This window comes from Squalius cephalus (genome assembly GCF_949319135.1).
Source record: "Squalius cephalus genome assembly, chromosome: 2".
In the NCBI taxonomy this organism is placed as follows: Eukaryota; Metazoa; Chordata; class Actinopteri; order Cypriniformes; family Leuciscidae; genus Squalius; species Squalius cephalus.
In genome coordinates, this window is record NC_137123.1 from 6,065,974 (window position 1) to 6,092,852 (window position 26,879).

Genomic DNA, 26,879 nt, shown 5'->3' on the forward strand with positions numbered 1-26,879 from the left:
GAAAAAGTTTATTTGTCCCGTAGGCAACGAGTGAGTCATGAGTGAGATCGAATTTGAGAAGATTTGCTCAAGACATATGAAATATGTTAAAGGTCCCATTCCATGGATTATTTTTATTATTTTATAATGTTTCCAGGGGTGCCCTTATAATGTTAGTATGTTTTTTAGATCAAAAATTGTTATAATTTAGAAATAAAAGGCATATTTCCTAGCCTGATTTCATTCCCTGGTTTGAACACTCTGTTTGAAGGGGCGTGTCTGCTGTGAGACTTCAGTGTAAACGCCCTCTGCTGTGATTGGCTGACATGCTTGCATATGAAATATCTGGCATTACATGTGGAACTATCTGGAAAACTTTTACTATTACAGCTATCATACGTTTTTACTATTACAGCTATCTGGATTAACAAATCGTGAGAAGTTTTTTAAGTATTTAGATCTATTCCCATCACATAAAAGGTTGCAGTTATGAGCATTGAGCAGATGACAGTCTGTTGATCGCGTGAAAGATCTTATCATTGCAACGCAGTTTCTGCACTCTCACTAATGATTTCACCAATGCAAACATGAGGCATATAAATACAGTAAGAGCTTTGTTGTGCTGTGTAACAGAGTCATTGATTTCATAACGAGTTTTGGCAAGAGTCCAGATAAACTCGCGCTGTGTCACCGACAGCAGCTTGGGCGATTGGAAAGGGATTGTTCTTTGATCGCTTTCTGTATATTAATCACAGTTTAAGTAAGATTATTTTCATCCTACTAAGAGAAACGAACGATGTGAAGAGTGATCGCTACTTCCATATTAAATCACTACTTACCGCTTGCTGGAATATAGTTGAAATTGCCCCCTTCGTCAGTATGAAACGCTGAGAGAAGTCTGCTTGATATTATTCCAGGTTAGAAAAACAGTCCGTGGTGAAATGGACAGAGCAAACTAACAACTTCGAATTAAACTTTTGCGGTATCCGATTACAGATAAACATCAACCACGTCTGTTGACATTTCGCCATCAATACGCCTGTGTTCCTGTGGGCGGAGGTTACGGTTCTAGTGACATCACTAAAGAAGGAAGTAGAGGGGTGTAGTCCAATCCAGCCGTTTTTTGTAGTCGACTTCTGTTAAATAAAATATCTCGCTTGGCATTGAACTTTGAGCTTTATAATTTTACAGATATTATTTATACTCTAACAACAACATTACACACTAACTAAAGTTTGAAACATGGGATCACATAGAACGGGACCTTTAAATGATACAAATTACTGCAGTTGGTTATTTACATTTACATTTACATTTATTCATTTAGCTGACGCTTTTATCCAAAGCGACTTACAATTGCTATACATGTCAGAGGTCGCACGCCTCTGGAGCAACTAGGGGTTAAGTGTCTGAAATTATTGAATTATTGGGTTATTGAAATTCAACTCCGTTAGATTGAGAGAATTACAGAGATATGAAACACGTCATTTGGAGATTATAGGAACACAAAGTTACATCCGGTCTGCATCTTACAAACATTTTAAAGTTTGATTAATCACACGACAAAATTGTAGACACCTCAATATGACATGGTCATATCAAAGGCACCACAGAAATATATCATAAACATTTTGGTAATGTCTTATGTGGGTAAGTCAATGGAAAGTCTGTGTGTGTGTGTGTGTGTGTGTGTGTGTGTGTGTGTGTGTGTGTGTGTGTGTGTGTGGTGCGTTTGGGACCTGACTCGCTTGGAATGTCTGCTCTCCTGGGTCATAAAGTTTTATGGTCTGGGGTAGGGTTACAAAACCATGATTCTATTTGAGAACCTTAATTAGGAGAAACATTTCCCAGTTACAATTCAGAAAATCATAACCATCGCATAACAGGGCTAACCAGTTATGCAACGCACAAACCTATCAAATACATCTTAGTAATTACTTACTGTACATGATGAGTGTAAAGAAGCGTTTGTGTGTGTGTGTGTGTGTGTGGAATGCTCTGTGTCTTGAATGTCACATTGAGAGAGAGAGTCCTTATCTCTTTGAGACATCTCTTTGAGGCTTGTGAAGCCCAGAGAAGTGTTGTTCTGGAGTGTGTCTAGAGAGCTGTAAAAGTTTCAGAAAGCAATCTAAACCCAGCCATGTCGGAGCCATGACGGTAATTTAGAGTGTCGAGAGTCTTGATTTACATATCTCAGTTCAGAGTGTAAAAAGGCTTTGGGTTTCAGAATAAATGTGCTCAGAAAACACAGAGAGTCCGAATTTGTTAATTCAGAACAAACGAACGAATGATTCATAGCCCATATATGCTACACTTGTTTAGGCCAATAACTGAAAAGGTTCGCTCAGCAACCGCATTTGAGTGTGGCAGGCTCAACACAATCTGGGCAACCTTTGATCATTTGGGGTATTTTAAAATGCCACTTGCCCGATTTGCCAAAACGTAATTTGTAACATGAGCCTATTTTTATTGAGCAAACAGCTAGCCCACAATAACGCACGTAAGACAACGTTCGCAACTATAGCTGAAGTCTGTACTCTCGACACAGATTGATTAGGCAAGGCTACATCTGTAGTGAAAGGCACACCATTTTATTATCTGCTTACCTTGATTGTCATCCAAACTTTCAAACGCGCATCAGTGGCTCTTAACTCTCTCTGAACTTCTCACACGCAACTGACGTATCAGGTGCAAGGTTTTCAGCGAATCAACGATCAGAGAATACTGCAGTGAGAACGTTGTAGGTAGATCAGCTGTGGGCCTTAAACTCCTCTCCTGTCATTAATACGCTGTGTCTAGTCATTAACAGAAAATTAACGGATTGAGAGGGGAGAAAAATGTATTTTGGCGTGACATTTCTTGAGTGTGCATGAGAGCGTGAGATTGATGCTGAAAGTGTGAGTGTCACGCCAGATGCGTGAGAGTTGGCAACCCTGTCTGTGCATGTTAGTGTGAAAGAGATAAAGACCTACATTTTCTCAGTCCTGGAGTGATTCTGAAATGGCCTCCATGATCCAAACTAGAAAGAGACAAATGTACAGCACAAATTAATAATCAAAAGTTTGATAATCAAAAGTGTAGAAGCATCTAAAATGGCATTTAAATTGGCATATAAATTTTATTTATATAACACCATTAAACACAATCTAAGTTGACCAATGTGCTTTACTAAACAAAAACAAAACAAAACAAAAAAAAAGCACAGTAGTACAAAAATTAAAACAATAAAATAACAGTAAAAAAAAATGCTTCAACATGTTAAAGGGGGGGGTGAAATGCTATTTCATGCATGCTGAGTTAAAAAACTGTTACACTGTTAAAAGAGTTGGATTCCCATGCTAAACATGGACAAAGTTTCAAAAATTAAATTGTACGTTTGAAGGAGTATTTCTGTGCCAAAAATGCTCCTTCCGGTTTGTCACAAGTTTCGGAAAGTTTTTTTCGAGTGTGGCCCTGTGTGACGTCAGATGGGGCGGAATTTCCTTATACGGGTCCTAAGGGCACTTCTCCCGGAAGGGCGCGCGCGCACTCGTAGACCAGAGCGAGAGAGCGATAGCAGTACGCCCATCAAAACGCTGTGCTCGGCTTTAGGGAAGTCAATGTCATCAAAGAAGTGGGTTTTTGGTTGCCAGGGCAAGACAACCCTGCACAGATTCCCAAAGAACCCGGCGTTAAGGGACCAGTGGATGGAGTTTGTTTTTCCAGAGCATCAACGGAGTTGTGCAAGTGTTCTTGTTTGTTCCCTGCATTTCGATGATTATTGTTTTATAAACAAAGCCCAGTTCGATGCCGGATTTGCAGATCGTTAATGCTTAAGGAGGGAGCAGTCCCAAAGATAAAGGTTCAACTGCTTGTCTGCTTGACGAGCAGTGACAGCTCAGATGAGGCAGCTCAGATGAGACGATCTTAGTGCTGGGCAATACCTTAGTGTTAATACTATATTAGGCAATTACTTCGGTGACTTCATAGCTGGCTACGGCCATGCTCCAGCAATTTTTCGCCCCATACTCACTATTGGCCTCACAGATTTTGCAATGAGTGCATAACGTCAGTTGTTGGTAGTTACATGCCGCATGCCAGTTAACACATTCATGGAAAAAAGAATCAACAGAAGTGGTGAAAGATTAGGGCTTCGGTTTGGTTTAGATCGGTTTTATTTGGGGGGATTCTAATTATTGGCCGCCGGTATTTATAACAAAAAAATAAAAATGCCCCACATACTTGAGTATCTGCAGAGAGCAGTTTGGATTCTCCAGTTTGTCACTGAGCAGCTTGACTTCTGATTCTCCTGGGTGATTGTAGCTCAGATCCAGCTCTCTCAGGTGGGAGGGGTTTAAACTCAGAGCTGAAGACACATAACCACAGCCTTCCTCTGTCACCATACAGCCAGACAACCTACACACACACACACAAAACATTATTTTTTTTTATTTTTATTTTTTTATTATACATAAGGTGAACACAGAACACAACAACAGAACACAAAAACAACAATAAAACAGCAGTAATAATAATAGCAAGAAAAAAAAAAGAAAAAAAAAAGCAGCAACGTAAAAAAATAATAGTCATAGTAGAAGTATTTAAATAGTGATAGCATGTATAATAATAATGATAATAATATTTTGTGGTGACGGTAACAGTAATATCAGTGATAACAATAACAGTAATAATACAATAATGATACTAAGGATGGTGATAAGTTGTGTTGACGGCAATAGTAATATCAATAATAATAATAATAATAATAATAATAATAATAATATATAACATTGATAATAGTGATAATAACAGTATTGGTACTCATACTAACACACAAAAAAGAGATGATGATATTGATAAAATCAATAATAACAATAATAATAATAATAATAATAACAACAACATTTATATCAATAATAATAGCAACAGTAATAACAGTAATAATAGTAATACTAAATATGGCGATGATGATAATATTTTGTATTGACAGTACAATTGCAATAGTTATATCAATAATAATATAATAACAATAATAATAATAATAATAATAATAATAACAACAATAGTAATAATAAAAAAACAATAATAATAATAGTAATGCTAATGATAGTAATGCCAAAGATGGCGATGATGATAACACTTTGCGATTGGCGACAGTGATATCAATAATAGTTAAAGTAGTAGTAATAATAATAATAGTAATAATAATAATAATAATAATGATAATGATAATGATAATAACAATAACAATAAACACACGTGTGACACACACACACCCAATACATGTGACACACCCAACACATACCACACCTCTCCTAGTTTCTGTGTCAGTGTGCATGTTGTTTTTTTTTTTGTTTTTTTTTTTTTTTTTTAAACATTATTTAAAGTATAGAATTCTAAATATTAAATAATCATAAATCAACTCAAACCTCAGTATCTCCAGCTGACAGTGTGGATTCATTAGTCCATCAGAGAGCAGCTCCACTCCTGAATCCTGCAGGTCATTGTTACTCAGATCCAGCTCTCTCAGGACACAGTTTGAGGATTGTAGAGCTAATGACACATATTCACAATCCTGGGCAGTGAGATTACAGCCAGCAAGACTGAAAAAGAGCAGAACAGATGGAAATAAATTGTTTTATCTTCATTCCACAAATGCCATTTCAAAAATATCTGCTTCATTTTTTTTTTAAATAAGTCAGACATTAAGAAAAAAATTCAGCAAAACAAAATCAGGATAAATTACTGTGATCAACAACAACAGAAAATGCAAGATCATTTAAAAAGAAGACATGATTAAACACTCACAGAGCTTTACTGCAGTTGATTACAGCTGGTATCAGTCTTCTTCTGCCCTCATCTGATGTGTTGTATTTCTTGAGGTCCAGCTCATCCAGCACCTCCTCTGACATCTGAAGCATGTAGGCGATTGTTGAGCAGTGAGCAGGAGAGAGTTTCTTCTCTGAGAGTTTGTCTGATTTCACAAACTCCTGAATCTCTCTGGACAGAGTCTGGTCTTTGACTTCCAGCAGACAGAGGAACAGATTGATGGATCTTTCAGCGGAGAGTCCATGTCCGTCTTTGATCTTCTCTTTAATGTACTGTGTGGTTCTCCTGATGCTCTCTGAGCTGTTCTCTGTGTGTGTCAGTAGATCCTGTAAGAGTCTCTGATTGGACTCCAGTGAGACACCCAGCAGGAACCGCAGGAACAGATCCAGGTGTCCGTTCTCACTCTCAAGGGTTTTGTCTACTGCTCTTTTCTGTAAATTATGCAGTGAATCTAAACACACTTCTGTATTACTGCTTATGTGGTAGTAATACACATACAAAGCAGCGAGAAACTCCTGGACGCTCAGATGAATGAAGCTGTAGACTTTCCTCTGATGAATCACAGATTCCTCCTTAAAGATCTCAGTGCAAATCCCAGAATACACTGAGGCGTCAGTGACGTCTATGCTGCTCTCAATCAGGTCCTCCTCATAGAACATCACATTGCCCTTCATCAGCTGTTTGAAAGCCACTTCAGCAAGTTTCACAATCACTTCTCTGTTGGACTGCAGGAGTTTCTCTGGATCTCTCTCTTCATACTTTTGATTCCTCATGTTGATCTGAATCAGCAGGAAGTGGATGTACATTTCAGTCAGAGTTTGAGGGATTTCTGCACTCCGATCTTCTTCCAGGAGCTTCTGAAGCACAGTGGATGAGATCCAGCAGAAGACGGGTATGTGACACATGATGTTGAGGCTTCTTGCTCTTCTGATGTGTGAGATGATTCTGCTGGCTTGATGCTCGTCTCTGATTCTCTTCCTGAAATATTCCTCCTTCTGAGGCTCATTGAATCCCTGAATCTCAGTCAGACGGTTGATGTATTTGGAGGGGATCTGATTGGCTGCTGCTGGTCTGGAGGTGATCCAGATGAGAGCAGAGGGAAGCAGATCTCCTTTAATGAGGTTTGACATCAACACACCCACTGATGAAGTCTTAGTCACATCAGAAACTTTCTGAGCGTCTGAAAACATCAGTGTGATTCTGCTTTCATCCAGACCATCAAAGATGAACACAACTTTACACTCCTCATAAATCTTTGAGTCCAGATCTTGAAGTTCAGGATGAAAGTCCAGCAGAAGTCTGTGAAGACTGTACTGATTATCTCGGATCAAGTTCAGCTCTCGAAATGGAAGCACAAACATGAAATCTACATCCTGATTGGCTTTTCCCTCGGCCCAGTCCAGAATGAACTTCTGCACAGAGACGGTTTTCCCGATTCCAGCGATGCCTTTAGTAAGAACAGTCTTGATTTGGTCTTTCTCCTCACATCCTGGTTCAGGAGAGGCTTTAAAGATGTCATTGCAGAAGATTGGAGTGTCTTGTGAGTGTTGTGTTCTGGCTGTTTTCTCCATCTGTAAAACCTCATGTTCTTCATTCACTCCTTCACTCTCTCCCTCTATGATGTAGAGCTGTGTGTAGATCCTGTTCAGGAGGGTCCGAGTCTCTTGGAGTTTGATTCCCTCAAATAATCTCTCATATTTGATCTTCATGTTGGTTTTGTGTTGGTCTTTGATTATTTGCAGGTCTCCATTTTGCAGGACTGCTTCAGTTTTGTCTGGCTCATAAGTCTTCTTCCTTCTGAAAAAAAGGAGGGAAAAAAGGCAATGACTATTGAAGACCTTCAGAAATATGTAGGTCACCAGGTATGGTTTTAGTGACTTCAAGTTGAACCCCTGTGCAGTGCATATGTTGCATATTTTACAGTAAATGTAATGTTATTTAATTGGGTCTTACGTCATTATTCATGTGAAATACTCTACAGTAAAATAGCAAATGACTGTTTATACTAACAGAGGTTCAGAGGTCACTGAATCATCACTGAATGAAAGAGGTGGCGTCATGGATCTGTTACTCTTCACAGACAAACCGCTGGGGTCTGGAGATTTCTGTTTCTCCCTGTTGCTGACAAAAGACCAAAAAAAAAAAAAAAAAGCATTTTAGAGCATTATATCCTGTATAACTTGACTGCATTATAGATTTATAGTTATTAATTTAGCAGTTGATTTTCATTCAAAGCCATTTTCAAATAAGGAATTCAACAAGCAATTCATTTAATAGAGACAGTAACATGAGAACTGCTGCAATGCAATGTTCCAAAACTGTACAGAGCACATGTTAGAAAAGAGATGAAGGTAAGAAATGTTGAAAACATTTATTTAAAAAATGCATACATTAGTAATAGAGACAACTAATGGTTTAAGAGGGTTTAGTTTAGTCAAGTGCTAAAAGAGAAGTTTTTAGACACTTCTTGGAAACTGCAAGCGACTCCACTGTTTGGGAAAGTTGGAAAAATTGGAACGGTGACAGTGAAAGTTCTGGAAATGGATTTTCTGCTTCTCTGTGAATCACCACTCACCCACTTCAGCCTTCTGGAATGCTCTGTAAATCACTTTGAATAAAAGCATCCCTTATGGAACAAAATTATATGGGAATATACTGAAAATGTATATAATGTGATATATTACATAATACATTTCCATATCTGGGAAACTAGTGCTTATATTGTTCAATATACTGCAATATATGCATTGAACATGTATGGCTATATATTAATGAATATAAAATATTTATAATTTTAATAATGTATGTTCACACATATATATATACACACATTCACAGAATGAGTTACAACAGACTTCTAGTTCCCAGCATGCTTTGCTTCTGACTGTTAAAGGAGAGCAAATGTTAAAATTGAGTGTTATTTAATGCATTTTGCTTAATATTAATATGGGGGAGGATCTGTAAGTGTTTAATGCTCTATTATTTTTTTATTTAAAAGGTTTTCTGATATGTGTGAGTTTTTGGGGTCACCATTGTGCTGAAGAGTAGAGCCTGTGGTTCGGTTGATGATTGGCCAAATATTTTAAAGACTATAATTACTATATTTTAAAAAGTAATGGCTGTGCACTCCTCGGCACAATGATAGTCTTTCTGCAAAATACTTTAGTACATGGAAGTGAGCATGTACACTGAACAAAATTATAAACACAACAGTTTTGTTTTTGCCCTTGTTTTCCATGAGCTGAACTCAAAGATCTAAGACTTTTACTATGTACACAAAAGGCTCATTTCTCTCAAATATTGTTTACAAATCTGTCTAAATCTGTGTGAGCACTTCTCCTTTGCCGAGATAATCCATCCACCTCACAGGTGTGGCATATCAAGATGTTGATTATTATATTATTGTGAACTAGCTTTAAAATATGAAATAATAATAATAATAATAATAATAATAATTTATAATGAGGATAATTAAAAACAAAAGTTAAATTTCTATATATATATTTGTGTTTATGTTGCATGAGTAAATATGTCTGCAATATGTTACATGCAGTACCATATCTGATCACATATACATCTATATATTATGAAATGTATGTGATATATTACTAAATATATTGTCACATATTTTTCAATAAATGAAAAGCTGGAATTCCTTATGTATTATTCAATATATACGCTGATTTCACGCAGCCGCCATTTTGAAATCGAAAGTGAGGCTCCGGTGGGAAAAACGCCGGAAGTAAAGATAAACAACAATGCCTTTGGACTACCAACCTGAAGCTGCTGCCGCGATTTACACTATTGGATGTTAAAGTCGGCATGAAATCAAATTTGACAAATCTTCTTTTTATATGTAATATTGTAGTGTTTATTATAAATGATTTATCTGTGCACTTCATTATTTTTTTAAAATTCATGTACCCTTATAATCTTTAATCAAATACATTACCCTTCTCACCCCCCTCGAAACGACCTCTCTTCTCTTTCGGTCACGTGCCATGGCGAAAGGGTGCGGCCAGAGCCGATGAGGGTGCGGCTATCGAGATGCTCTCGAGGGTGAACTTGACTGATAACAGAGAATGTCTAATAAGGCTGATAACTTGACTTGACTCATCTTGGTTCGCGGGAATAATAAAATAAAATAAAACATCCTTCATGGGAGGGTAACGGTGGGGAGTCCGGTGGAGAGAAATCCTCCACAACTGAATGTAAACTGGCATTCAAATCTGCCTCCATTTTGTTTGCAACGCCCAACCTCCAACGATCCTATTCCCGAAGGACGAAATCAAGCCCCGCCCTACATTTTTTTCTAATTTCAGAAGCCGTTTCACTCGGATATACGTCACAACAAGGAAAAAATTACAATCTCAACTTCCGTTTCATGCCGACTTTAATATGCAATATAGGATATGTATATAGTTCATTCCTGCTTCTTTTTTTACTTTCTGAATTATATAAAAAAATATATTTTATTTATAAATGAATTTCACTGTATATAGTCTAAATTATGAAAGAAATATATGTACAGTTTTAGAATTGACACAACATCATTTAACACAACAATACGCCATCGCATTCAAGACTCTCCTATGATTAAAGGCGACACTTCCGGTTTTCTTCCCACCGGAGCCTCGCTTTCGATTTCAAAATAACGGCTGCATGAAATCAGCGTATTGTAATATATTAACACAATGTATTATTCTGTATATTTTCAAATATACTGTTAAACCATTTAATATATTGATCATTCATATATGGGACATTTGTTCCGTAAGGGATCAGTCAATGCTGAAATGGCCAGTGTCTTACCTGGGGTCAGAGGTCAGTGTTGCATCACTGAATTCAGGAGGATCTGTCATCATGGATTGATCACTCTTCACAGACTCACAACTTGATCCAAGAGATGAAGAACTCATTTCAGAGGCAGTGTTTAATTTTCAGCAAGCGAAACGGCTAACTTGGATCACGTGACACACCTCAGCCTATTGTGTAATGGCAGTGACATCAGAGCATGCAGTTAAAAAATGTATGACAGTCAGTTACAGCTTAAGTTAATTCATGTTGATTATTAGCGAGTTGATCTTGTGAATAAATGTTTTGTATTCGGTGTTATATATCACTAGTAAAGGTACAGTAGAACTGCATTGTCTGTGGAATGTGCTTTACCTCAGAAAAAGAGAACGAATATCTATTACCTGCAAAGTACTAGTCAATGCAGGGCACAAAAAAACAACAACATTTAATATTACACTTAAAACTTAATATTAATTTAATAAATATTTAATTCATTAAAAATTCTATGTATTTTTTACCATCATTCATTAAAAAGCGATCATCATCATTAGGCACACAGCAGTCATATATCATTAAACTGCAAGCAGGGCCGTAGCTAGAGGATTCAGGGCCCCCTGAAAAAAATATTGATGTGGGCCCCCACCACCAATATCATATACTGTACATTAGATGAGCATGGAGGCCCACATATAACAGAAGGCCGGCGCTCCGCACACGCACATCACGCACTGCGCATAGGGCACCAAGTGCTTGGGGGGGCACCAAAAAATCTGGGTCGTGAAAAATCACCACAATAGGCTACTAGTATAAATAACAAATAAAATATGTCTAAAGCATGTTAATATACAAAAGCAATACAAAAGTAATATAGGCCTAGACCAAATTAGTCGAGAAGAAGGTGAATCTCTGGTGCCCCCCTTCCCCACCTCCCAGTGGTCTGTTCGATTATGCCTCAATCAATGTCAAATTTGGCAGACACCGACCTCAGACATGGCCTCGAAAAGGCACCAAGAGTCAGGGGCGGAAAAAAGAAAAAAGAAGAGACAGCGGGATGACGCTCACGCGTCGCTTGCATGTAAGACAATGTTTTAAATAAAAATGTTAGTTTTGTAGCCCTTGCGTGTATGCATGTCCAGGGGCATCGCTAGTAGTGCAAAAGATCCGGGGCTTTAGCCCTGCATGTTGAGTCTTTTATTTTAACGGGGGTCCAGGGGTTTCTCCCCCGGGAAATTTTTAAACTTGGACTGTTAAAGATGCAGTTAGTTTGTTTGAGAAGGAAAGGAAGGCCAATCGTTGGGGTCCTCATCGTCATATTTGAATGACAAATAAAGCTAATTTTCCCCTAGGTAGCCTATTGCGTTACAGATGTGTGCATAGGCTATTAGTGCAGAACGTTCCCTATTGTAATTTCTTCGCTTCAATACAATGTCTATCTGCCTCTTGGTAAGGTGAACTTTAGAAAAACCCTGCAACTGAACTTGATGTGATTTTGCCAAATTAGACCGCTTAGATAAGTTTTTTCGTTGTTGTTCTATGCGGTCATTTTCAAGAGGGCGACATCTGTTGGTGAAACTGCAATTAGAAAAAACCCCCCCCCACAATCTCAGTGTTTGTATATTTTCATATTCACAGAGTTGTCAAATTATATACAGAATTATTATATTGTGCCTCAGACCTCTTTTAAAGGTAAAATAGAGTTTTGAATTGTTATTTGCAGTTTAAAATGTGCACTTTAAAATTCATACTTCATAAAATTCATACTTATACTGTTATTTGCACTTTAAACTTTTTTTGCACTTTTGACTTTCTGTGTTTACATTGTTCAGTTCCAAATCTGTGTTTTTAGTAATTGTGGTGGTATTTGGTCTTTATAATTTTAACCTTTATATTATTTATTTCTTTTCATGTTTGGTGCCATTGTTAATGTAAAATTATTTATTTGCAGCAGTTATTTTGGAAGTAAAGAGAACCTAACTAAGAAATTCTGAATGGTTGTTATTCCTTTGGTTGGTGGGTGGTTGGGTGGTTGGGGGGTTGGGGGGGCAGCGCCAAGCATTTGTGCTTAGGGCACCCAAATTGCTAGCGCCGGCCATGATGGTGATGATATTGTAAAACCTTTATTTTAAAAGTTAAACGTTTAAAAGATAAATGTCAGTAAATTTGACTGCATTCTTGCAATTTCTAAATGTTTACTTTTTGATTTATGAATTATAACAGACTGATGGGAAAAACACATTATTTTGCTCTTTTTAAAATTAAAAAAGTTTTATTATTATTTAACAATTTCTTGCTTTTTGTTAGTTTTTATTAGATGTAATGTAACATTTAGAAATTGCAAGAATGCAGTCAAATTTACTGACATTTATTTATTGAAGAGGAATAACCCCTTGAGATGAACCATCTCATTTTCGAGGGGGTCCTCGATTCCAGGTACAGAAATTGACATTGACCTTACAGCAACATTGACCTTACAAATTTAAAAAATAAAATCATTTATTGTATTATTTTTTAATAAAGATGCAATGGAGCTCGTATTATTGTTAAATAAAGCTATAAATGTATTCATCCAAGTGCAGTGTGTTGTATTCGTGTTTTCTTGATGTAATAAATACATCATCAGCCAGCAGGTCAGGTGCATAATGCAATGCGTCATAACTCGGTCCTTTTTTTAACTCTATTTACAATAGTGTAAAACGACAGGAATCTTGACCACATAATCATTCGGTCGATTGGGACTTACAATTTTATTGGGTCCTTCTGATGTTTGTCACTGACTGAATAATTAATAAATACTTTAGATTGGACTAAACCATTTTTAGGGAGGTAAGAGAAACAGATATTTGTAAAAAAAATATTTAACCAAATTGCACGTTTTTGTGGTTTTCATTTAAATCTCAGGCATACAACTAATATAAATATTAGAATTATTCATACAACAGGTATATAACTGATACATTTCACCCCACTAGCCACGGCCCTAAATGTAAGATTAACCTGGCAGCGATAGAAAGAACACTTCACTTTTTATTAATTAAACAATATAACATAATATTTATAATTAAATTATAAAATTTCTCTTTATCCATTAAAATGCATAATATCAGCATCATATGCATAGCCTACATAGGGCTGTGCGATATAGCTAAAAAAAAGTATCACGATATAATGTTTCATATTGTTCGGTATCGATAATTATTTACATTTTTATAACCTTTTTTTTTAAGACAAGTAGAAAAGTTTGAATTTAAACCACTGTTTTTTGTTTGTTTTTATCCACATTAAGGCAAACAACAAATTATTTTAGTTTTAGCAGTCAAAAATAAAATGTAAACAAAAATATCTTCTTTATGTCTTATATTAAGATAAAAAAGTAAGTGTTAAAGAAACTCTTGAACTTAAATAAAATGTTACAAAATGTGTGCAATATAAAAATGTGTTAAAGTAGAAGAATCAAGGCAAACTTTGAGGTAGATAACATCTGTAATAAGTAGGAGTGTAACGGTTCACAAAATTGTGGTGTCAAGTTTAGGTACATTTTCGATACAGCAAAAATAAAGAAATGCCAAAGAAATTTCCTTGATTTAAAAAAAAAAAAAAAAAATTATTAAAAGAGAAATTATTTTAAATTAAAAAGTTTAAAAAGAGTTTTCCCTACATCTTGAAACTTTTAGTTTTATAAATGGGTGTAATATATTTGAAGGATGAACAAATGTTTTGGTCATCACATTAATTTTGGTCATCACATATGATAATATTTAAATTTTGAAGTGCTGGAAAAAGATGTGTGATGTACTTGAAAGCATTTTACTATTCCTCCCAAACTTCCATGGTTACAGTGAGTGTTACTGCATTAAAGGTCCCATTCCATGGATTATTTTTATTATTTAATAATGTTTCCAGGGGTGCCCTTATAATGTTAGTATGTTTTTTAGATCAAAAATTGTTATAATTTAGAAATAAAAGGCATATTTCCTAGCCTGATTTCATTCCCTGGTTTGAACACTCTGTTTGAAGGGGCGTGTCTGTGTGAGACTTCAGTGTAAACGCCCTCTGCTGTGATTGGCTGACATGCTTGCATATGAAATATCTGGCATTACATGTGGAACTATCTGGAAAACTTTTACTATTACAGCTATTATACGTTTTTACTATTACAGCTATCTGGATTAACGAATCGTGAGAAGTTTTTTAAGTATTTAGATCTATTCCCATCACATAAAAGGTTGCAGTGATGATGAGCATTGAGCAGATAACAGTCTGTTGATCGCGTGAAAGATCTTATCATTGCAACGCAGTTTCTGCACTCTCACTAATGATTTCACCAATGCAAACATGAGGCATATAAATACAGTAAGAGCTTCGTTGTGCTGTGTAACAGAGTCATTGATTTCATAACGAGTTTTGGCAAGTGTCCAGATAAACTCGCGCTGTGTGATTGATAGCTTGGGCGATTGGAAAGGGATTGTTCTTTGATCGCTTTCTGTATATTAATCACAGTTTAAGTAAGATTATTTTCATCCTACTAAGAGAAACGAACGATGTGAAGAGTGAACGCTACTTCCATATTAAATCACTACTTACCGCTTGCTGGAATATAATTGAAATTGCCCCCTTCGTCAGTATGAAACGCTGAGAGAAGTCTGCTTGATATTGTCCCAGGTTAGAAAAACAGTCCGTGGTGAAATGGACAGAGCTAACTAACAACTTCGAATTAAACTTTTGCGGTATCCGATTATAGATAAACATCAACCACGTCTGTTGACATTTCGCCATCAATACGCCTGTGTTCCTGTGGGCGGAGGTTACGGTTCTAGTGACATCATTAAAGCAGGATGTAGAGGGGTGTAGTCCAATCCAGTGTCACGACACACACAAGAGGAGGGTCTGGGTCTGGGTCCGGCTCCGGCCGATCAGGGTCTGGGTCCGGCCGATCAGGGTCTGGGTCCGGCTCCGGCCGATCAGGGTCTGGGTCCGGCTCCGGCCGATCAGGGTCTGGGTCCGGCTCTGGCCGCTCTGGGTCTGGCTCTGGAACAGCTGGCTCAGCTAACTCTGGGTGTTTAGGGTCAGCTGCTGGGTGCTTGGACTCTGGGTCAGCTGCTGGGTGCTCGGGCTCTGGGTCAGCTGCTGGGTGCTCGGGCTGCTCAGCTGCTGGGTGCTCTGGATGCTCAGCTGGGTGCTCTGGGTGCTCTGGATGCTCAGCTGGGTGCTCTGGATGCTCGGCTGGGTGCTCTGGATGCTCGGCTGGGTGCTCTGGATGCTCGGCTGGGTGCTCTGGATGCTCGGCTGGGTGCTCTGGATGCTCGGCTGGGTGCTCTGGATGCTCAGCTGGGTGCTCTGGGTGCTCTGGATGCTCAGCTGGGTGCTCTGGATGCTCGGCTGGGTGCTCTGGATGCTCGGCTGGGTGCTCTGGAACAGACATTGGCTCCGGCTCTGGAACAGACTCTGGCTCCGGCTCTGGAACAGACACTGGCTCCGGCTCTGGAACAGACACCACTGGCTCGGAAACAGACACCACCGGCTCGGGAACAGGCACCACCGGCTCAGAAACATACACCACTGGCTCATAAACATACACCACTGACCCAGGAACAGACACCACCGGCTCAGGGACAGGAACAGACATCACTGGTTCAGGAACAGACACCACCGGCATAGGAAGACGCACCACCGGCTCTGGAAGACGCACCGCCGGCTCTGGAAGACGCACCACCGGCTCTGGAAGACGCACCACCGGCTCTGGAAGACGCACCACCGGCTCTGGAAGACGCACCGCCGGCTCTGGAAGACGCACCGCCGGCTCTGGAAGACGCACCGCCGGCTCTGGAAGACGGCACGGCGGTCGCTCTGTACGACGCGGCGGTTGTTCTGGACGGCGCGGCGGTCGCTCTGGATGGCGCGGTGGTTGCTCTGAGCGGCGCAGCGGCTGCTCTGGACGGCTCAGCGGTTGCTCTAGACCACTGAAGGAGCGAGCAGAGTCCCTCCTCCCCTGCCGTCCTTGATGGAAAGCTGCCAGCTCCGGATCGAAGGGAGGCCATGATGGACAGTGGCGCCGATCCTCTTGGCTACCTCCCCCTCCGCGACCTCCCCGTGTCCCGCGGAAGATGACTTGGCGGGTTCCCTGAAAGGATTGTCTCTGGGGAGGGGTGTTGACCACCATGGTCTCCTCAGGCTTACGAGCCCATAAGGCATAACACTCAAAGAGTGTCATGCGAGGCTCTGGCTCTTTGGGTCGAAAGTTCGCTCTCTGCAGCCTCTTCTCCCGCTCGGTGGCTGGGGGAAAAAACATACCGCTGGATCTTGTTTTGGTCGAGTCCTTCTGTCACGACACACACAAGAGGAGACAGATCCAAGTGCAGTATGTTTTAATTAGGAAATTCCAAGAGAGTAAACAATCCAGGCATGAGTCGATATCCATTAAATCAGTCCAACAATAAACACAGATCTCACGGGCAAGGGAACAAGAACACAGAAGTGTCGTACATTTTACAAGGACTCGACAACACACACTGAAACGGACAGGACTATATACACAATCATAATTAAGGTGATAGAACGCAGCTGAGACTGTGATGGGAATCAGGTGTAGCGAACAGGATTATGGGAACTGAAGTTCATATGTGATGACACCGTGAGGGAAGGAGGACATCTCGTGGAAACCCGGGGAAAAGCAACCAGACACTGTGACATCCAGCCGTTTTTTGTAGTCAACTTCTGTTAAATAAAATATCTCGCTTGGCATTGAACTTTGAGCTTTATAATTTTACAGATATTATTTATACTCTAACAACAACATTACACACTAACTAAAGTTTGAAACATGGGATCACATAGAACGGGACCTTTAAATAATGAATGTTGCTGATTCATTTTGCTGACAAACAATGTTTCTCCTGGTTTCCATGTCAGCGCTGTTTGATCCGTTAATAACAGAGAAGTGTGAATGCTTCTCACTAGATCTTGCAGCGATGTTATTACTTCTGTGGCGAATTCAAATTCTTTCTTTTCTGGATCTCTTAGCGCTGTGTAGTAACAGTGTCGCTTGATCAAGATCGGCTCGCGCTGCACTCACTGACATTGATGGTCCAAACTAATAAACGGTCCGTGAAGCACAATATAATAACGCAATTTCGTTCAGCTTTCATTACGCCTGCCATTTGATGTTGGGCAACGTTGTGGTGGTCGCGCCAGTGATGCGCGCGCATTTGAATGAAAATATTGAGAGTATTCAATTACCGACAATGGTGTACCGTCAATAAATACCGATACCATTTTATCACCCAGCCCTATGCATACATGCAGTTATAATAGTCGTCGCAATTCAAGTCTTATCATAACTGGTAAAACCTGAAAGCCAAAGAAAGAAAACATCTGTATTTTTTACACTCTTTAGACCATATACAATATCACTCAATATTACTTTTAAATACTATGGTAATGCCGTAAATGAGTCTTACCTGTCGCGACATTCCCTTCTCTGCCTTCTCTTATAAAATAACCTTTTTATCATAGTAAAATCTACATATCGTTCCCAACAACAGTATTGTTTAGCGTAAAACATGTTGAAAATTAGTGGACAGGCAGTTGATTCATTAAATGATGAACTGTTTCCTCACAAAAGCGGTTTATTCATGTAGTAAAGCCTCTTCTCCATTCACATCCATACAAAAAAGTGGCCTCTGGTCTCCTTTCCTGCGTATCAGTGTTAGCATTAGCCGTTATACTTTTTTTATAAAGGCTGCAGGCTTGCCTTCTAGTGGCAATTTTATTGTGTCAGACATATGTAAGTTTGCTCACAGCTGATTGGTCCAATTTCGGATTGAGATCTCTTTACCAGAACATAAACTGCCCCAGAGCAGAGTTATATAGCAATGCATGCTGCTAAAAAGCTGAGCCATTTTCATGGTGCCTGTATCAGCTGTCTCACTCCTCCATAGGCTTCTATAGACATTATAACTTGCTGGCCCAGAAAATGTATTAATAACATCATTAATATAGTCCAAGTGACTGCAGTGGCTCAATCTTAAGCCTATGCAGGAGTGATCCAGCACTCAGATTTAATCAGAAATATCTTAATTTGTGTTCCGAAGATGAACGAATGTCTTACAGGGTTGGAACAACATGAGGGTGAGTAATTACTAACAGAATTTTCATTTTTGGGTGAACTAACCCTTTAAGCCATTTGCTGGGTTGTTTTTTGACATAGTGCTGGTAACATATTGTGGTACAAAAATTAAAAAGGTAAAATGTGAGACTTCAAACATGGGCAGTATTTCCCACATAGCAACACTTTGACGTCCCAGATCTGGCCCACATCTGGCACATGTGGGAAGATGATCTGGCCCACATGCAGTGTGGAATGACGGCCCTTGGGCGGCTCACTCCTGTTTGCCAGATCTGGGCCACAAGCAGGCCATAGCAATGCCACATGTCAGCCAATGGCAAAGAAATAAACCAGAACTGGACCTGATCTGAGCTACAAAATCTGTGTATATTAAATATGGAGTTAACAACAACCTGTTAACAAGCAGAATCACTGAAGAAATGAAGAGAACAGAAAAAGCGACAAGCAGAAACACAAGAACTACAACTGACTTCAGCCACAGCCTTAGATGAAATCTATATATACAAATATAATCAACTATGTACAACCTAAAATTAATGATTCAGATAAGCCCACAATTAATGCTTGTGATTTACACAAACTAAACCTAACCTTTCTTCACACATGTGGTGTTCAATTTTGGCAGTCTAGCAGCAATACTGATTTTAACCAGAACACTATCATAGTGGTTGCTTTATTATTTATACAAAAAGATATCTTGGTAGCAGGTCCTCAATCCAAGCACAGACTCAACATGTCACCACAATGGTATCTGTAAACTGGTTGCATATGTCAGATTTATTGCATGACTCTGGCAACTGAGTCAGTGTAATGGTGAAGGGATAGATAAAATAGCCCAATTGATGGAAGGTTTGTGAAGAAATTGCATGCTCCCTTGCAAAAAATATATATTTTTATTAGAGGTGGGCATAGATGATTTTTTTTTAATCTAGATTAATCTAGATTAATTTTGAAATTAATCTAGATTAATCTAGATTAAAATGGCTCATTTGAATTCTGCCGAAGGCATTCAGAATATGTGTGCTACCCAAATAATGACTATAAAAGTAAGTCTTTGAGAACGGGTTTCTCAAGCCAGGTGGCGCATTAGACCAGGGGCTCATCTCCTGTTTCCAAAATGCATCACAAACTGCTTGAGAAAGCTGTTCTACTCATAGACTGTAAAAGGTTACTACTGTACTGTTACCGTCCGTAGGCAACATTAGGTAGGCCTATGTTATTATCAACTACTATAGGCTATCAATTAGGGATGGGCGATATGGCCTAAAATCCATATTGTGATATAGCCTCTTGCGATAACGATATATATTATAATAAAACCATTTCAGAACAGGTTACACAGACCCTGCTGTCTGGGGTGTTTTTGGGGTCCTTGAGATGTTCTGACATGCCCTGACATTTGTGCTTTTTTCAGTTGCTTATAAACATTGTAACAACAATGACTTATGTTAGGGAATTAATTAGCTCAAATTAGCATTAATGTGACTATGCATATGTTGCTTACATGAATTAAAGAATTACCAAATAGGGAATTGGTCAAAACCTCGGCTTATATCAGAGGTTACACAATTACTTGTAGTACTCACTGATATAGACGGGTATGATATGTTCAATTTGGGGAAATTTTAGATGTAATTTGAAGAATGTTCATTTATTGTACGAACTGTATGTCCAGCACACAAAATGTACAATATCTGAACGGAAATCTCACGTCTTTAACACTGATAGACAGTTTCTTTTCTGTGGCCACAAGAAAATAAGTATCTTAGTGTTTTTAGACCATTTGAGATTTCTTTCAATAGTCAAATTTATCGTAGAGCGTTAAGAGGTAAAGATCTGCACTACTCAGGGACTCAGTATTGAAACAAACAGGCAATCTCAATTCAAATGATTTAACAAAGTTTATTCAAACGAACTACTGGTTACATATACTAGTTTAAATCACACAGGAGTAAATATACATAAACAAAACAATATACGATCGCAAATAGGGAATACAACAAAATAAACGTAAGATAAAAAGGTTAGAGTAGGGGAAGGAAGAAGGGAGGATATAAGAGAGAGAGAGAGAATTTTAAGAAAGGGTTTTGTGTGTGTACACTGAGAGCGTGGTAAGGAGAGGTGTGTGTGTGTGTGTATGTGTGTGTGTAGGAGCACGCCTTTAGCAGCACGTGGCCGTGTGTTTATGTCTAGGAGACACGTGAAGAGGTGGGGCGTGTATGTGTGTGTGTAGGTGCAGATGTGTGCGTCGAAGAGTGTGTAAGTGTGAGTAAAGAGAAATGAGAGATAGGTAGAGACAGTTCAGTCAGTCACAACAAGACCCCAATAGGCACAGCAATATTAGACACTTTAAACAGCACTTCAGGTTGGAAATTTAAGGTCTACGTTACGTCTGAGTTGTAGATCGGCCCTCTTTGTGTGGTCTCGTCTGTGTTGGACGGAAGCGGAGTCACGTGATCACAGCGTCTAGTTGCTATAGCGACTTGAAGCGAGCGGAACTCAGCAAAATGATCTTTAGCTTTAAGTTGGTATCTTGGGTTGGTTGAAGGAGACTATCAAAACTGAAGTAAGGTAGTTTGAAGAAAATAAAACTTGGAAGAAAAATGAAAATAAACGCGAACGAAGCTTCCAAGGATGGAAGAAGGCGTGTCGTCTCTCTCTCTCTGGCGATGTGCCCTGAGATCAGAGAAGCGCGGCATTTTGAAGGGGTTAAGCCCAGCCTCTTTTAGGTGCATGACCCAATCGCCTGGAAGGGCGATTGTGACTACCTCCTGACGTTTTGTGGAGGCTCACGCCCCTTCCTAATAGTTAAGGAGAAGCTAAATTTGTTCCTATCGTTAATAACACTGGATTTAATAAAATAATGCGTCTTCGGAGATTTTGGGTTAAAGATTCCACACCGTTGGGATTTATGGAACACAATGATACCACGAATGGTATCTCTATGACATAGTCACCCGCGGATGCCTGATTTTTCGCGATTATAGTCACATCAAATGGATTACAAATCAATAAAACTATATAGGCATAATATTTGGGACAAAGGGATCATGCATACATCAAGAGAATACATTTTAAACATTTCACAAGATGATTTTGATTCACACGTGGTAGGATCTGTGTGTGTTTCTTTGTGTGTGTGTGCTGGAAGAGTCACTGAAGGTTCATCCTGCTGCGTTGAACTTTTGTCCCCGAGCACGGGGTGAGAGAGTCTAGGTGTGTGCGTGTTACTTGGTCTGATTAGATTAGCGGTCGAACAGAGTCTGGTTGTTTTCTTACGTGTTGCCTGAGGGTCTACATGTAAATGAATGTCTGACAGAGAGTCCCTAGGGTCCTCTTGAGATTGCTTTTATTGGTCAGGGGGGATTGCTCTTGGTGATCAGCGGATGTTCGCGGAGCCATAAACTAGAAGTCAGCAGTAAGGGATCTCTGTTTTCAGATAGATAGTTAATGATTTAGGTCATTCGTAGGCGCCGTTGGGTCTGGGGTCCAGGAAGGAAGGATCTTAAGACAATAGAGGTGTTTGTGGATTAGGACACCAATGATTTAATTAGGTCTCAGAGCAAAAGGGAATTTGAAGACAGGCTAATTTCAGTAAATTAACATATAGAGAGATAGAGCTGGTGATCTGACCATCTGATGTGCGTTACATTCCCCCCTTGATGAGTGAACAGGGCATGGATGGACCTGGTCGACTCATCACAGTAACAGTGGTCAGATGGCAGGTCAGGGAGATGAGGTGGCTATAAAGGGGTTGTTAAGATTGGGGCTTAGTTCGATGAGGTCTTCCGCATTCTCTGGTGAGGCGTCGTCCTTCCGAGGGTTTCTCCTGAAGCCGACGGAGACTGCCTCTGTGAGCTTGGTTGTGGAAGCTCGGATTGCGTTGACTCTTCTGTACAGGATATAGGCCAAGCCCAAAGCTAGGGTATGTCCGAGGATGCTGGTAAGACAGAGGGCGGTGTCAGCCGCTGTCCAGGTTTGGACCACAGGTGAAGTGTTCAGGATGGGTTGTCGAGACAAGGCCTGAAGGGCTGAGTCCAGTGGGGCTATATCGATGATTTGTGACCCCCCTTTTGCAATCCAATCTTCCAGTTCTGGATCTAGAGTGAAGTTGCGGTCCCTGAAGAAAGGTGGAATCTCCAGTTCGGCTTGGTACTCTTCACTTGGGAGGTGGTACAAGGCCAGGTCATCCAGGTGAAGGATGGCTCCTCGTGGGACTTGAATCCACATGCTTTGGTTCAGCAGATTGACACGGGTAGCAGTGTCGTGTTGGTCATAAGTCAGTGTTGCGGACCGCACGGGAGTGTTCACGAGCCATCGGTTTCCTACGATTTCAGCTTGCGTCTCGGTGACTTGGTTGCGAGGTTTCGCATCAGCCGGACAACGTGCGTCGCTAGCCAGCTGTTGGAGGCCGCAGATCCCATCGGTGTTATCCCGGAGGAAGGGTTTGCTAGGGCAGAGGTAGTGTATGTCTTTGGTGAGGGTGCACATGTGCAAGTTAGGGGCTAGGTACAGTTGTGGGTCGCTGTCGTGGTAGGCTACCACGTCCGGAGTCCGGACTTTGAACTGCGTGTCACGTTGCCAGAATCCAATGTTGACAATGTCTTTGAGTCGGTAGATTCGGCTCGACTCTATAATGGGCAAGTTGAGGAGGAAGGCCACTTCTCGCTGTGCCGGGTCCACATACAGTGGGATGGCACTTCCCAGCGAGTAGGCGAGATGGGTTTGTATAGGATCAGTGGGTGTAGTGATGGCGGAAGCCAGTACGGTCTGTACCAGACTCAGGGGTATTAGATATGGTGGGATCCTGCCCATGGCTAAGTTGTCTATGGAAGAGCTCACTTCTCTGAGCATGTCATTCATTAATGCGGTGACCAACTGGGTTTGGGCAAAGTTGCTCTCGAAGACTGTGAACAGCTGTTTCATGGAGTTCATGGTCTTGTTTATCATGACACTATGTGTGTTGAGGACGGTGATTGTGCCTCTTAATGTCTTGCCTATGGTGGTCAAAGATGCGCCTTGTGTGGTGAGTTGATCTTTCAGCTGTGGAAGTTCCGTCTGGATTTCCGCTACATGTCGTCGTACCGTGGCGATGTTCACTGCGTTGACGCTGGACATGCCAATGTTGAACAGTGTGCCTACGGCAGCAGCGGCTCCAAGCAGGGCTCCTAGAAAACGTTTGGGACGCCTGTTGTGCCCGCTCAATTCGGCCTGGGTGAGAGTCATCTTCTCGAGTTGGTTCAGCATGTGTTCGATGTCGGCTTCGGCGTGGTCGAGGGCATTTTCGGTCCATCTGGCACCCGCCCAGCTGTACAGGACGGCTGTTTTTGGGTAGTGTGCACGGTAGACGTTTCGGGGGTCGAGTCGCACGTACACCTTCTGTGTGTGCGTTCGACAATTCGTTATAAGTAATCCGGGCTGCTCTCTCAACACAATTCCCGAGGCCGGTGCTGGAGAGATGAGGTCGGGTGGCGGCTGGCTTCTGGTCGTCGGGAAGCACATGATGATGATCCACAGCAGCATCCTATTACAGGCAAGAGAGAGAGAGGTGTGGACGAACAAGGGGAAAGAGAAAAGGCACAGGTCAGCGAGGGTTGTCCCGTTGGAGGGTCTGGTCTTCTTTTCCTGTAACGACGGCGGTTGAGGTTAGCTTGCATTGGGCCCTTCCTGTCTGTTCCTGCTAGTGGCCACATATCTCTTAATCTGATTGCGGTGGACCCATTTGAGGACTGGCTCTTTTGGTCCCCGTTTCAGCTGGATTTGGTACGCTACTGGGGAGAGTTTGTTCACAATTTCATGAGGGCCAGTCCAGTGAGGCAGAAACTTTTTTGACAGTTGTTTGGGAGGCAGGGCGAAACTGTAGTACAGGACTTTGTCGCCCACGCTGAGTTCTTGGTGTGATGCCTTTCGGTCGTAATATGCTTTCTGGCCGTCAGCACTGGTTTTCAGGTGTTGCTGGGCGAAAGCGAAAGTTGTTCTCAAGTGTTTATGGAGCTCGTCCAGGTACTGAGATGTGGTATAGGCGGTGACGAGGTTGTGGTCTCCGGGTTGGTATAAAAGGTGTAATGGCAGGGTCATCTGCCTCCCGGTCATGAGTTCGAATGGGGATACTCGTGTTGATTCCTGCGGGGTGGCTCTGAGGGCCATCAGCACCAGGGGAAGTTTCACATCCCAGTCTTTCTGGTTGGTCGACACATACTTTCTCAACATGGCGACCACCGTTCGGTTAGACCTTTCTACCTGTCCGGATGAGATCGGATGGTGGCTGATGTGAAGTTTGGCTTGTACCCCTAGGATTCTCCAGATCTTTTGCATGATCTCTGCGGTGAAATGAGTTCCTCGATCTGAGTTGACTCTGAGCGGTAGGCCGAATCGGGAGAAGATGTGGTTCATCAGGAGATATGCCGTTGTTTGGGCAGTGTCGTTGGGTGCTGGCAGACACTCTACCCATTTGGTAAACTGGCACACTACCGTGAGAAAGTACTTATTGCCTCTTGATGACCGGGGGAGGGGTCCTACCCAGTCGATTTGAAGGTCTGACCAGGGGAACGTGATTCCTCTGCGTTGCAACGGGGCTCTGTGAGTCAGGTTTGTTGGGTGAAACTGACAGCAGACCAGGCATTCTCTCACATATTCTGCCACATCCTGTTGCATACATGGCCAGTATGCCACCTGTCTAAGTGTCTCATACGTGGCTCTGGTACCGTGGTGCCCAGCATATGGTGCGTTGTGGGCGTGATTTATCATTTCCCCCCTTTGACAGCGAGGTACCACGAGTTTGAGCGAAGTGGTGTCATCGTTGACAAACCAAAGAATGTCGTCCCGCACACGTAACATGTGTCTGGAGTTGTATAGATGTCTGAGATCGGAGTCATCAGTGAGATTTGAAGGTGTGAGAGGGGAGGTGGAGGGGTCGAGGAGGTGCGTTTTAATTGCCTGTATGGCAGTGTCTGATGCTTGCATATCTGCAAGGTCGTTGTTGGAAATTTGTGGTGTAAGTGACAGAAGTTCTGACGCAGGTGCTGTTGCAGGTGCGGTTTGCTTTCTGCGGGTTATCACTGCTACTTCTGGGGTGGGTGGGGCTTTTGGGGAAACCCACGGTTCTCCGTGTAGGGCGCCCGCTTTTGCGAGGGCGTCAGTGTGGTCGTTGAGGTCTTTGTCTTGGCCTGGGAGTTTAGAATGTCCTTTCACCTTCTTCCAGTACACGGTAATGTCGTGTGTTGTTGTGATGTTGACACATTCTTGGAACAGGTGTTGATGCTTGACAGGCTTGTTGTTAGCAGTTGTGAAACCATTTTGTTTCCAGGTTGGAAGATGGCACACAAAACTGAGTCTGGCATAGTTCGAGTCTGTGCAGATGAGCAGTTCTTTGAGGTTATGGGCTGCTGCGATTTGTAGAGTAATGAGAATTGCTGCTACTTCTGCGTATTGTGCTGACTGGGGGCCCAGCTTGAAGTGTTGGGGTGGGCATGGGTGGTTGTTTACCCACAGTACCCCTGCGCCAGCTTTTAGGATGCCCTCACTGTTGTAGGAACATCCGTCGACGTAAGCTGTGGGCATGCCTTCGCACGCATTCTTGTCAAAGTACCTGTGGCAGGTCAGTTGTGGCTGCTGGGGCTCAGGTGTATTTAGCGTTGCAGCAGGTGCGTTGTCAGAGCAGTCTTGACATGCCGCCAGACCGTTACCTAGAGCGGATTTGTGGTTTTGTGCATATCTGGCTTCGACGTTTCGTCCTTGGAGAGCCATTAGCCATGTAGCTATGCGTGAGTTGGTGACCACACCGTCTCTTATCCGTTGGCTGTTAAGGAACATGACGGGTTGGTGGCAAGTCTCAATGATGACTTTCTGTGCTCCAATGTAGTTGGAGAAGCGCTGAATGGCCCATACCGTACAGAGCAAAGCTTTTTCACAGTCAGAGAATTTGCATTCTGGAGGGAGAAGTGTCTTGCTGGCATATGCGATCACCTTTTTGTCTTGGTCATGCCGTTGGTATAGGCCAGCACTTAGACATTGTTTTGAAAACCCAGCGTCGAGGTAGAATTCTTTTTGTGGATCAGGGTACGCAAGGCAAGGGGCTGAGCATAAATGTCTTTTAAGTTCTTTCATGGCGTGTTCTTGAGCGTCTGACCAGACGAAAGGGCAGTCCTTTTTCAGCAGAGCTGTGAGAGGCCTG

General features: G+C 41.3%; 2 protein-coding genes across 2 annotated transcripts in view; both read right to left on the reverse strand.

Annotated features, from left to right (window-relative positions):
• LOC307154461 (protein NLRC3-like) overlaps window positions 1-26,879 on the reverse strand; it is a 143,138-nt gene that overhangs the window by 11,055 nt on the left and 105,204 nt on the right. The gene's annotated exons all lie outside the window — the stretch shown is intronic.
• Window positions 5,763-26,879, reverse strand: part of LOC307154479 (NLR family CARD domain-containing protein 3-like) — a gene marked incomplete at its 3' end in the record, with an annotated part of 72,424 nt that continues 51,307 nt past the window's right edge. The window contains exons 2-4 of the mRNA XM_079864465.1: window positions 10,600-10,772; window positions 7,798-7,908; window positions 5,763-7,584 (exon numbers count right to left, since the gene is read on the reverse strand). Of these exons, the coding sequence (XP_079720591.1) occupies window positions 5,763-7,584; window positions 7,798-7,908; window positions 10,600-10,706 (2,040 nt within the window). The 5' untranslated portion in view covers window positions 10,707-10,772. The remainder of the gene's footprint in view (window positions 7,585-7,797; window positions 7,909-10,599; window positions 10,773-26,879) is intronic.